The 11,032-nt window shown below is 61.5% G+C and overlaps 1 protein-coding gene across 1 annotated transcript; it reads left to right on the top strand.

The window, feature by feature from the left end:
• Window positions 1-1,772: 1,772 nt before the first annotated feature.
• On the top strand, window positions 1,773-9,465 carry SYVN1 (synoviolin 1). The gene is made up of 15 exons (XM_050914790.1): window positions 1,773-1,904; window positions 2,375-2,467; window positions 3,506-3,658; window positions 3,742-3,790; window positions 4,461-4,564; window positions 4,667-4,793; window positions 5,625-5,724; window positions 5,795-5,860; window positions 6,268-6,384; window positions 6,587-6,738; window positions 7,079-7,216; window positions 7,311-7,427; window positions 7,499-7,685; window positions 7,852-7,991; window positions 8,349-9,465. The coding sequence occupies exons 1-15, from the start codon at window positions 1,773-1,775 to the stop codon at window positions 8,498-8,500; spliced, it is 1,827 nt and encodes a 608-aa protein (XP_050770747.1). The 3' UTR covers window positions 8,501-9,465.
• The last annotated feature ends 1,567 nt before the right edge of the window (window positions 9,466-11,032 follow it).

Below are 11,032 nucleotides of genomic sequence, written 5' to 3'. Positions count from 1 at the left end.
GCCTCCAAGGCCGCGCCGTGAGGGGAGCGGGGAGGGCTGAGGCCGAGCGCAACTCATCGCCCGTGCCGCTCCTCCCCTAGCATCAGCCGCTGATTAAGCGGCGCCGCGCGGGGGATTTTTCTGATTGGCCGAGTGCCGCGGGGGGGCTGGCCAATGAGAGCGAGACACGGGACCCTTGGCGTTGCCGCCCACCCAAGCTCCGGCTGCGGGGCAGCTCGGAACGTACCAAGTGCGGGCGTGGGGGGGGGGGGAAAGCCCAGCGGGTTTGGGCGGGGGGTGTCCGTGGGCCCCCACGCCGCGCGTGGGGAGCAGGCGGGGAAGGGGGACCCTCAGCATCTCCCTCGGGAGGAGCTGTTATGGGGGAGCGGGGTGGGGGAGCAGCGAGGAAATGACACCCCTTCCCAGCTCCGGCCACCCCCCCCCCGGGCAGCGGGTGGTGCGGCCCAGGCGGAAGTGAGGTGTCGCGCGCTGAGGCGCTTCCGGTAGAGGAGCGGCCTGAGGCGGGGGGGGGCGGGGCGGCGGTCTGGCGGCGGCGGCGGGGCTCGATCCGAGTGAGTACGGGGGGGGGGGCGGCGACGACGACGACACCGGGGCCTGAGGGAGAGGGGAGCACTGGGGGGCTTGGGGAGGAGGTGGAGCGAAAGGGGGGGCCCAGGGGGACGTGGGGGGACCGGTGACATGTTGGCTCCCTGGTGGAGTAGGGGACGTTGAGGGGAGGGGCGCGGATATGGGGGGGGGGGCACCTGGAGGGGGGGGGGAGAACATACACAGGGACATGGGGGGCACCTGCAGGGTGGGGGTATGTGAGGGGCTGCTTGGAGGGATTGGGGGCAGTTAGGGGGGGCAGGGGTTTAGGGGGGGCACTTGGGGACCGGGGTTGGGGGGGCTTGAGAGGAGAATGAGGACATGGGGGGGGCATTAAAGTGGGGACCCGAAGGTGGACAGGGCATGGGGGGCTGGGATGTGGGGGGGGGATGTTAGGGGACACCTAGGGGGGTAGGGGATGTGATGGGGGGGACATGGGGGGCACCTGGAGGTCTGGGACACGGAGGTGGGGACATTGGGGACACTTAGAGAGGCAGGGGAGGTGAGGGGGGACACGGCGGGGTTGGGGTCTGCAGTGGGGTGGTGTGAGGGGGGACAGGGGACGTGAGGAGGAATATGGGGGCACCAAGTGGGGTGGGGGGGTGTCGGGGGGTGGGGGGGCTAGAGGAGGGGTTGAGTGACTGTCACCTGAGGGGGTGGGAGTGGGGAGGGGGATATGGGGGGTGGACAGAGGGGTGCTGCGACCGGGGGAGGGTCTGGCCCCCGCTGCGGGGAGGGAGAGGGTGGGGGGAGCAGGAGGTGGCGCTTGGGGGAGAGCTGGGGATGGGGACAAGGAGGTGACGTTTGGGGACACGGGAGAAGGGACGTGGGGACGCGGCAGCCGGTGACGCCGAGTATGTAGGACACGGACCGGTGGTACTGCTGGGAGCGTTTTTGGGGCAGAAAAGCTCCGTTTGAAGCTGCGCGTTTTTCATTACGTGTAGGAATCGTTAACGAGTTAAAAAAAAAAACCAACTCGTTGGCGGCGTCGTTAGTTTTAGGGTTTTGTTTTCTTGGTGGGCTCAGAAATCACCCCAAAAAGGCGTTTGGCCGCGTCCTGAAGATGTGAGGGCGGCCATTTAATCCCCAATTTTACACTGAACAGTGGGGTTTGGTTTTTTTTTAGCAAAAATCCCTTTTTTTGGTGCGATTTGATGGTTTTTAATCCGGCAGGCCGAGCCGGGGAGATGCTCTGCACGGCGGTGGTGATGGCGGGGAGCCTGGCGCTGACGACAGCGGTGGTAGCTCACGCCTATTACCTGAAACACCAATTCTACCCCACCGTGGTTTATCTCACCAAATCCAGCCCCAGCATGGCCGTAAGTACCCAGTTAATTAATTAGCGGCGGGTAATTAATCGGCACGGCTGGGGAGCCGACCTCCCAGCTCGCACGGCAACTTCGTGGTGCGGCATGGCGGGCGGCAGCTCTCATCGCAGCTCACTTCTGCTTTTTGGCGACCGAAACGGCTCATCTTCCGTTTAACGGCGCTCACCGAAAACACCGGAGAACCCCTGGGGAGAGTGAGCACCTGCGCCGAGAGCTGCCGCGGCGCCGATCGGCGCGCGGGGAGGGTGGGAGGACGCCGCTGCCGTCTCCTACCTGCGCGGGAGCCCTCAGGCAGCCCCAAAACGGGGTTGGGGTCGAGCCTGTACCCCATCGCCCTCTTCTCCATCCCCTGGGACCCAAATTCGCAGCGCCAAACCCTCCCCTGCATCCGGTTGTCACCGAAACGAGTTTTGGCTGCGCCGCGGCTTCTTCCTCATCGCCTTTTTCCCCCCCGCGCGCAGGTTCTCTACATCCAGGCCTTCGTGTTGGTTTTTCTCCTGGGTAAATTTATGGGCAAAGTGTTTTTCGGGCAGCTGCGGGCAGCGGAGATGGAGGTGAGCGACGGCGGGGAACGGTTTAAATTCGGCGCCGGGGACGGGCGGATCTGTTGCCGGTGCTGGAGGCAGCGGGGGTGCGGTTCAGGGGTTAAAGCTCGCAGGGAGGTGCGGATCCTGAGGGGTTTTGGGGGGGGATTTTGAACCCCGAGAATCCTTTGGTGCCATTTTGGGGGGGATATTGAACCCTGAGAGGCCTTTGGTGCCATTTTGGGGGGGATATTGAACCCTGAGAGGCCTTTGGTGCCATTTTAGGGGGGGATATTGAACCCTGAGAGGCCTTGGGTGTCATTTTGGGGGGGGATATTGAACCCTGAGAGGCCTTTGGTGCCATTTTGGGGGGGGATATTGAACCCTGAGAGGCCTTGGGTGTCATTTTGGGGGGGGATATTGAACCCTGAGAGGCCTTTGGTGCCATTTTGGGGGGGGATATTGAACCCTGAGAGGCCTTTGGTGCCATTTTGGGGGGGGATATTGAACCCTGAGAGGCCTTTGGTGCCATTTTGGGGGGGATATTGAACCCTGAGAGGCCTTGGGTGTCATTTTGGGGGGGATATTGAACCCTGAGAGGCCTTTGGTGCCATTTTGGGGGGGGATATTGAACCCTGAGAGGCCTTTGGTGCCATTTTGGGGGGGATATTGAACCCTGAGAGGCCTTTGGTGCCATTTTGGGGGGGGATATTGAACCCTGAGAGGCCTTGGGTGTCATTTTGGGGGGGGATATTGAACCCTGAGAGGCCTTTGGTGCCATTTTGGGGGGGATATTGAACCCTGAGAGGCCTTTGGTGCCATTTTGGGGGGGGATATTGAACCCTGAGAGGCCTTTGGTGCCATTTTGGGGGGGATATTGAGCCATGAGAGTCCTTTGGCTCTGTTTGGGGGGCAGATTTTGCACCCCGAGAAGCTTTCAGCACCATTTGGGCGGCGATTTTGACCCCCGCGAGGCCTTCGGTGCCATTTTGGGTTCAAAAATGGGGGGCGAAGGCTGGGGGGAGGGGAAGCCCCCCGCACCCCTCACCGCCTCTCCCTCTCCTGCAGCACCTACTCGAGCGGTCGTGGTACGCCGTGACGGAGACCTGCCTGGCCTTCACCGTCTTCAGGGACGACTTCAGCCCTCGCTTCGTCGCCCTCTTCACCCTCCTCCTCTTCCTCAAGTGCTTCCACTGGTTGGCTGAAGACCGGGTGGACTTTGTGAGTGCCGGGTGGGGAGAAAACGGGCGTAAAAAAGCCTTTTTTGGGGGAAAACTTCAACCCTTTCTCCACCTCTTTTGCAGATGGAAAGGAGCCCCAACATCTCCTGGCTCTTCCACTTCCGTATCGTCTGTGAGTATCTTGCTTTTCTACACCCTGGGCCGGATCCTGCCCGGCTTCGGGCGCTTTGCCGTTTGGTGCGTTGCCGGCAGCTGGTCAGGAAAGATAATTTTGGCAACGCGTTTGCATACGACCGGGGAAAAACCTGGTGCAGCCGAGCGTGCGACCATCGGCGCTCGATAAACCTTATCAGGGCGGTCTCGTTAACGAGGGAGCGTTAACGGGGCTGCGGAGGGAGCGGGATGGGGTTGCTGGGGGTTTAACGAGCTCCGGCTTTGCCGAGTGGGAAAAATATGAGGCCGGATCCATGGCAAAATGTATTTTTGCTTCCGGAGAAAGGGATTTAGGAATGTAAAAATCATCTTTTGAAGGAATTGCGGGGGGGTTTGTGGAGACACGAGGACACAAGACGTGGCTCGAAGCAGAGGGGGCTTCAAACGAGACAGCCTCGTTAGCGGGATGCATTAATTCAGCCCTTCGTTAGCGCAGAGGTGTTTAGCCCCCGCCTGGGACCGGTGCTCCTCGAGGGTCCCGCTCTTCTGATGGGATACGTTTCGGATACGTGGGATACTCAACTCCGCAGAGCTTGAGTTTTTGGGGGTCTCCCCCCACCTCGAGGCTCGTTATCTCCTTTCCTCGTTATCCCCTCATCCCGATTTCTTTCCCCCCGCCCCCGCCGCAGCCCTGATGTTCCTCCTGGGAATCCTGGATTTCCTCTTCGTTAACCACGCCTACCACAGCATCCTCACGCGAGGAGCCTCCGTTCAGCTCGTCTTCGGCTTCGAGGTAGGAGATGGCTTCCCTTTAGGGGACGGACGAACCTCCCGGGACGGACAAACGGCTCCTCGGCCGGGTCCTCGCGCCCTACCGCGCTCTTCCTCCCCGCAGTACGCCATCCTCATGACCATGGTGCTCACCATCTTCATCAAATACGTCCTGCACTCCATCGACCTGCAGAACGAGAACCCTTGGGACAGCAAAGCCGTCTACATGCTGTACACGGAGCTCTTCACGGGTACGTTGTCCTCTTTCCCCCCTTTTTTTTTCTTCTCATCCCACCCAATTTTGGGGGAGGGGGCTTTCCCATCTGGGCGTGGCCCGATGAAGCTCGATACCTCGTTACGAAGCTCAATTAGCCATCCATCAACGAAGACGTGAAGGCTAGGTGGCGCTCGGCCGCACCCGAAGGTCCGATCTACCTTCGTTAACGATCTGGATGATGAGGCGGGGTGTTCCCTTGGCCGCTTTGCCGGTGACGCCGAACCAGGAGGAGCTGGCTGATGCGCCGCAGGGTCACGCCGCCGTCCAGAGGGACCTTTTCCAGCCGGAGAACCGGGCCAAGCAGAACCTCACGAGGTTCAACGAAGGGATGGGCCAAGTCCGACAGCCCCCGTCACGAGCATACGCTGGGCAGTGGTTCAACTGGGGGTTCTGGTGGACACCGGGTTGAGCGCAAGCCAACGACGGCGGTCAACGGTGTCCTGGGAGGGTTGCCAGCAGGTTGAGGGAGGTGATTGGGGGGTGGTGAGGCCACGCCTGGAGATCTGAGTCCACTTTTGGGCTCCCCAGTCCGAGAGAGACTGGGACATACTGGAGAACGTCCAGCGAAGGGCCACCAAGACGATGAAGGGACTTGGAGAGGCCGAGAGCGCTCGCTCAGAGAGATGGTGGCGTCTCCATCTTTGGAGATACTCAAAAACCGTTGGGTCATGGTCTTGGACAAGCAACTCGTGGTGACCTACTTGAGGAGACGGTTGGACCGGCTGACCTTGGAGATCCCATCCCGCCTCACCCAACCTGCGGTTGTCCAAGAACGAGACCCCGAGGTGCTTCTTTCCCCCCTCAGGCTTCATCAAAGTTCTCCTCTACATGGCCTTCATGACCATCATGATCAAAGTCCACACCTTCCCGCTCTTCGCCATCCGCCCCATGTACCTGGCGATGAGGTGAGTTGACTTCGGCGCGGCCGCCGGCACGCCGTCGGTTTGATCCCACCGATTCCTTCTCTTCTTTCAGGCAGTTTAAGAAAGCGGTGACGGACGCCATCATGTCCCGCCGGGCCATCCGCAACATGAACACGCTGTGAGTAACGCGGAGAACGCGGCTTCCGTCCCTTCCCCGGCGCTTTCGGCTCCGTTGGCGTCTCCTCGGTGGTTGCTTTTGAGGTGGGATCCACCTGAAAAAAAAAAAAAAAAACAAAAACCACCAAATTTGAGGAAAACGCCTCATTTGCCGCACGGCAGAGAGGTCGGAACGACTCCGTAGGGTGACGGGGTCGTGGATATCTCCAGCTCCTCTTGCCAAATACCTTAATTTAACCAAAAATCTGGTGGCTAACGGCGAGGAGGAAGGGTTGGCTGGTTGGGGGAGGACCCAGAAGTCCCGCTACCTTCCCACGTCCCCCTTGAACCCCCCCGAAAATGGCAGGAAGGGGTTGTTTGGGGTTTTTTTTTTCCGGCGTTTTCCACCTAACTCTCCTCGCCGCGCAGCTACCCCGACGCCACGCCGGAAGAGCTGCAGGCCATGGACAACGTCTGCATCATCTGCCGCGAGGAGATGGTGACGGGCGCCAAGCGTTTGCCTTGCAACCACATCTTCCACACCAGGTGGGTGAGGAAGGGGGGGGGCGGCGCGCGCTCCCCGTCTCCTCAGTTTCGGCGTCTTTGGTGGTTTCGGTGTTGTCGGTGAGGCGGCGGTGAAATAACGGCACCGCTCGGCGGTTGTGGTGGGGGGGGGTGGTGTTTTGGGGACGTCTTTGCCGCCACCGTGATGTTGCCGTGCGATTAACGGTGTCCGTCTCCTCTCTAGCTGCCTGCGGTCGTGGTTCCAGCGCCAGCAGACGTGTCCCACCTGCCGCATGGACGTTCTCCGGGCTTCCCTCCCGGCACAGCCGCCTCCCGAGCCGCCGGAGCAAGCTCCGCCGCCTCCCCAGACCCCCCAAGTTCCTCAGCCCCCCAACTGTGAGTCTCTTTTGCGCCCCGATATCACCCCGCCGCGGCGGGACGGGTGCCACCGACCGCCGGTTACCCGTCGCCGCGCCGGTTGAGCCTTGCCGCGGTTGTTGACCGCGGTGCTGGAAGAACAAACAGCCGAAGAGGGTTGGGAGGTCAAGTCCCCGCGGGCGGCGGCGCGAGCCGGTGGTATTTCCGCCTGTGACGGCGTGTGTTCGGGGAAACTCCTGCCGGCGCGGTTAAGTCCAGTTACGCGGCATCAAACCGGTGACCTGGCCTGTTCCAGCTGGCTGCGGTGAAGGAAAATTGGGTGTTCGGCGCTCTCACCGCGGTTCTTCTCCCTCCGCAGTTCCCCAGGGAATCCTTCCCCCCTTCCCCCCGGGAATGTTTCCCTTCTGGCCGCCGGTTGGTCCCTTCCCGCCGGTTCCTGGCGTTCAACCGCCCAACGGCACCGAAAACGCCACGCCGAGCTCCGGCGCCGCTTCGGGTGAGTTTTGGCCCGAAATCCGAGGGGTCGGCGCTACCGAAACGGGGCTCCCTCCTCCTCCCCTGCCACCCTCACGTTCCTCTTGTCGCTGCAGCCGCCAGGCCTGGCGACACCGCCAACGCCGGATCGGAAGCCGCCGCGGCGGCAGGGACGGTGCCGGGTCTTCCTTTCCCGCCGCCGTGGATGGGAATGCCGTGGCCGCCCCTCTTCGGTAAGACAGGGAAAGATTTTTGGGGTTCAGCCCCCCCTGGGACTCTCCCCTCACCCCTCTTCTCGCCGCAGGCTTTCCGCCGATGCCGGTGCCGCCGGCCGGCTTTGCCGGCTTGACGGAGGAAGAACTTCGAGCCATGGAGGGCCACGATCGGCAAAACCTGGAGGCGCGGTTACAGTGCCTGCAGAACATCCACACCCTCCTCGACGCCGCCATGGTGCAGATCAACCAATACCTGACGGTCCTGGCCACCATCGGGTAACGTTGCCGAAAAAAAAAGGGGGTGGGAGGGATTTGGGGGGGTGTCTGGAGCGGGCAGGCGAGATTTGGTTACGGCAAAGCCGCGCCCTGCCTTAAAAAACAAAAATATCCCCAAAATTGCTCAAAATTTTGATTTATTGTTTAATTTTCTCCCTCCGCCCAGGTCGCCCCGGCCCGCCGCTCCCCGGCCCCCCTCCACCCGCGAGACCCCCGCCGAGGAGCCCACCCCCCTCCGCTCGCCCGGCAGCCCTTCGGCACCCGCCGCCGCTGCCGCCGCCGCCGCCGGCTCCATGCCTGCCGCCGGTGCGTGAGGAAGCTGCGGGGTCGGGGGGCAACACCCGGGAGAGACCGTCAGTGCCGCCGTTAGGGGGGGACCGGGGGTCCTGGGGGGTTGGTGCCCCCCAAAACCACCACTGTACCCTTTTATAACCACCTAATTATGATTTCTCCATCACCGGCTAATTACCGCGGTCATTAATTCCTCCATTAATGAGCCGCCTGTAGCCCCGGTGTCTGTGTTTTAAAAGCCGAATCCCGCGTTAAAACACTGCCGGGAAGCCCATCTCCCGCCAAAACACCAATCCTGGGCCTAGCTCACAGTTAAAACTGGGTTTACTGGTTTTACCGGATGCTAAACTGGTGCCTTTCTGCTTTTACCAGGTCCCACCGCGCCGGCAGGCGCCGAAGGCTTCGCCGCCGAGGAGGAAGAGGATGGCGGCGAAGGCTCGTCCTCGCTGGACGAACCCGACACGGCGGAGCTCCGCCGCCGCCGGCTACAGAAACTGGCGTCACCGCCGGCAGCCTCACACTGACGCCCGCCGGTTGTGCCGCGGACGCGCCGCGGGCGCCGTTTCGGGGGTGCCGACCCCTCGTCCTCGGCGTTTCCGGACCCTCGGATGCCGCAAGTCGGGCAGCGCCCCTTTTTCTGCCTTTTTTCCCACCATTTTCCACCAAAACCCCCGTCCGGAAGCAAAACTGATTCCTGGCTACGCCCGTTGGCGCCCCTAAAACATTGCCGGCCCTTTTTTCCGTGGCACCGCGGCAAACAGCCGCGTTTCTTGACCCGTTTTTCCCCATTTTTTCCCTGTTTTCACCCCAATTCTCTCTACCTCTCCAGCGAGCCAGGATCCGGTGTGTGATTTGGAGCCGGTGGTTGCGTGTTTTGGGGTAACCGCACCTGTTTTGGGACGGTAATTGAGGACCGGGGCTTTGATCGCGGTGACGGTGATCAAGCGAGTGCCGGCGCCGCTTGAAATTGCTCAAAATCGCCCATTTTTAACCCAAAGTCGTGTCCAGGCGCTCCCGGCTGCAGAGCGGGTCGTCACCGGTGGCATCAACGCGACCGAAACCGCCTCGAGCTGCGTCCGCTTTGAGTTGCCGCCGCTTTTACCGGGGTGCCGGGGATTTTGGGGCGCCCCCACCCCCGGCTTTCACCTCCCACCCCCCTCGTTAGCAAACGAGCTCGTTAACAGTATTAACCCATCACCCCCTGGAAAGCCGCTTCCCGCACCGAAATATCGCTCCCCCCGTGAAGCCCGTTGGGGACACCGCGGTGCCGATCGGCGCCTCTCCGGCACCGCACGGCAACTTAATAAACCCCCGAATCCTCCGCCTGACCCCAACCAGTCCCTAACCGCTGCCACGGCGCGCCCAAACTGGTTTTAACTGGTTTCGCTCTGCCAACGGCGCCGGGAGGTGGGGGGTTTTTTTTTTTGGTCTCCTTTGGTCACCTCCCGCCCGCCAAATATTCGCCTCGTTTCCTTCGCCGACGGTCGGCGACGGCTCTGGCGCTCCACCGGCAAGGCGACGCCGCGACGGCGAGGCACCGCCGGCGCCTTTGCCGAAAAAAATCCGGCGCCGCTTCCTCTTCCCACCGCGTTTCTTCTCCGCTCCAGGGACGCCGCGACTCTTCAGTGCCTCTTTGAACCGCCAAGGGCTCCGAGGAGCCCAAATATCTCAGGGAAAAAACCAAAACCGCGTTCGGAGACGGCGGCAACCGGAGCGTTTTGGGGCGGAAAACGACGTTTTTTTTGCACCAAAACCGACGGCGGCGAGCGGACGGCGTGGGGGTGAGGAGCTGGCGGCGGGTGATGGATTTTTTTTCTTTTTGCTTTTTTTTTTTTGAGGCGGGGAGGAGCGGGAATGGTTCTTTTCGGTAACGAGGCCGGTTTTCTTCTCCCTCCCCTTAAATTTTTGGCTCTCGTTGCCCAAAACGTGAACGTATTAACGAGGAATTTCGCAATAACGAAGCGGGGAGGGGAGAACGCCCTGGAGCCGCTTCGGGGAGTTGAGTTTTTAACCCCCTCTTTTTTTTTTTTTTTTTTTTTTAAACATTTTGAGCCAAAATCATGAATTTTTGTGGCCGGTTCTGTTTGACGTTGGGGTTGGTTTGGTTGGGTTGGGTTTTTTTTTGGTGGATTCCTCAAAATTTCCTTCATTTTGGGGTGGAAACCCCGGGGAGGGGGAGGGAACGAAGACACACAGGCGACCGGACTGGGGACGCTTGACCCCAAAACCGCTCCCTTTCACCCCAAAACCCGTTTCCTGTCCCTTTTGGGTGGCGTCGGCGTTGGAGGAATTATTTAATTTGTAAATAATGTATAAATTTTTAATAGCTTAATTGTAAATACAGCGGAATAAAGGTTGCAGTAAAGCTTGGCGCTCTTCCCTTGGTCAAGATGGTGGTTGGCCACTCTAGGTGCACTACATTGACTCTATGGTCACTCAACAAGCCGTGGGTCCCCCTCTGTGGTGCCTTCCTCTATGGTTGGTCAAGCGCCAGTTGACCGCTCTGGTCTCTCTCCCCCCGGTGTCTCTATGGTTGTTCAAGAGGCCCCTTGTGCTGGTTTCCCCCTCCCGCAGTCTCTATGGTTGTCGCGGAGCCTCCTGGCCGCTCTGGCCTCTCTTCCGTCGCCGCGTCTCTATGGCTTTGGAAGGGAAACCGGAAGTCGCTCTAGCCCGTCGCCTCGTCTCTATGGCTCGACGGTGTTAAGCCTCGTCTCTGTGGCTCCTCCCACCCAGCAGGCGGCGCTGCGGGCTGCTCGCTCCGTCGCCGCTCTGCCCCGCCGCCTGCGTCATGAGGCGGGGGGTGTGGTTTCCGGCGCTGCGCATGCGCGCTGGGTTGGCGGCGCGGCGAGATGGCGGCGGAGGGGCCGGAGGCTCCGGCCAGCCCGGGCCGAGGTGGGGCCGAGGGGGCGCTGGGGGACGGCGGAGACGGCGGCACCGGCCCCCCCGGTGAGCCGGAGGGTGGTGGGGAGAGGGTCTGGGGGCGCGGGGAGCGGGGGGGGAGTGAGGCGAGGAGGGGGGGGGGACGTTGGGGGGTGAGGTGAGGCGGGGGGGGGGGC

Source organism: Gymnogyps californianus, unplaced genomic scaffold (genome assembly GCF_018139145.2).
Source record: "Gymnogyps californianus isolate 813 unplaced genomic scaffold, ASM1813914v2 HiC_scaffold_82, whole genome shotgun sequence".
In the NCBI taxonomy this organism is placed as follows: domain Eukaryota; kingdom Metazoa; phylum Chordata; class Aves; order Accipitriformes; family Cathartidae; genus Gymnogyps; species Gymnogyps californianus.
This window is presented reverse-complemented; position numbering and strand designations above follow the sequence as displayed.

What these genes read in the sequence shown, in the direction of transcription:
- SYVN1 (XM_050914790.1), top strand. Translation starts at nt 1,773, where the DNA reads ATGCTCTGCACGGCGGTGGTGATGGCGGGGAGCCTGGCGCTGACGACA. An exon ending in GAGCTCCGGCGCCGCTTCGG is followed by an intron (nt 7,217 to 7,310) that starts GTGAGTTTTGGC and finishes TTGTCGCTGCAG; the next exon opens with CCGCCAGGCCTGGCGACACC. An exon ending in GCCGTGGCCGCCCCTCTTCG is followed by an intron (nt 7,428 to 7,498) that starts GTAAGACAGGGA and finishes TTCTCGCCGCAG; the next exon opens with GCTTTCCGCCGATGCCGGTG.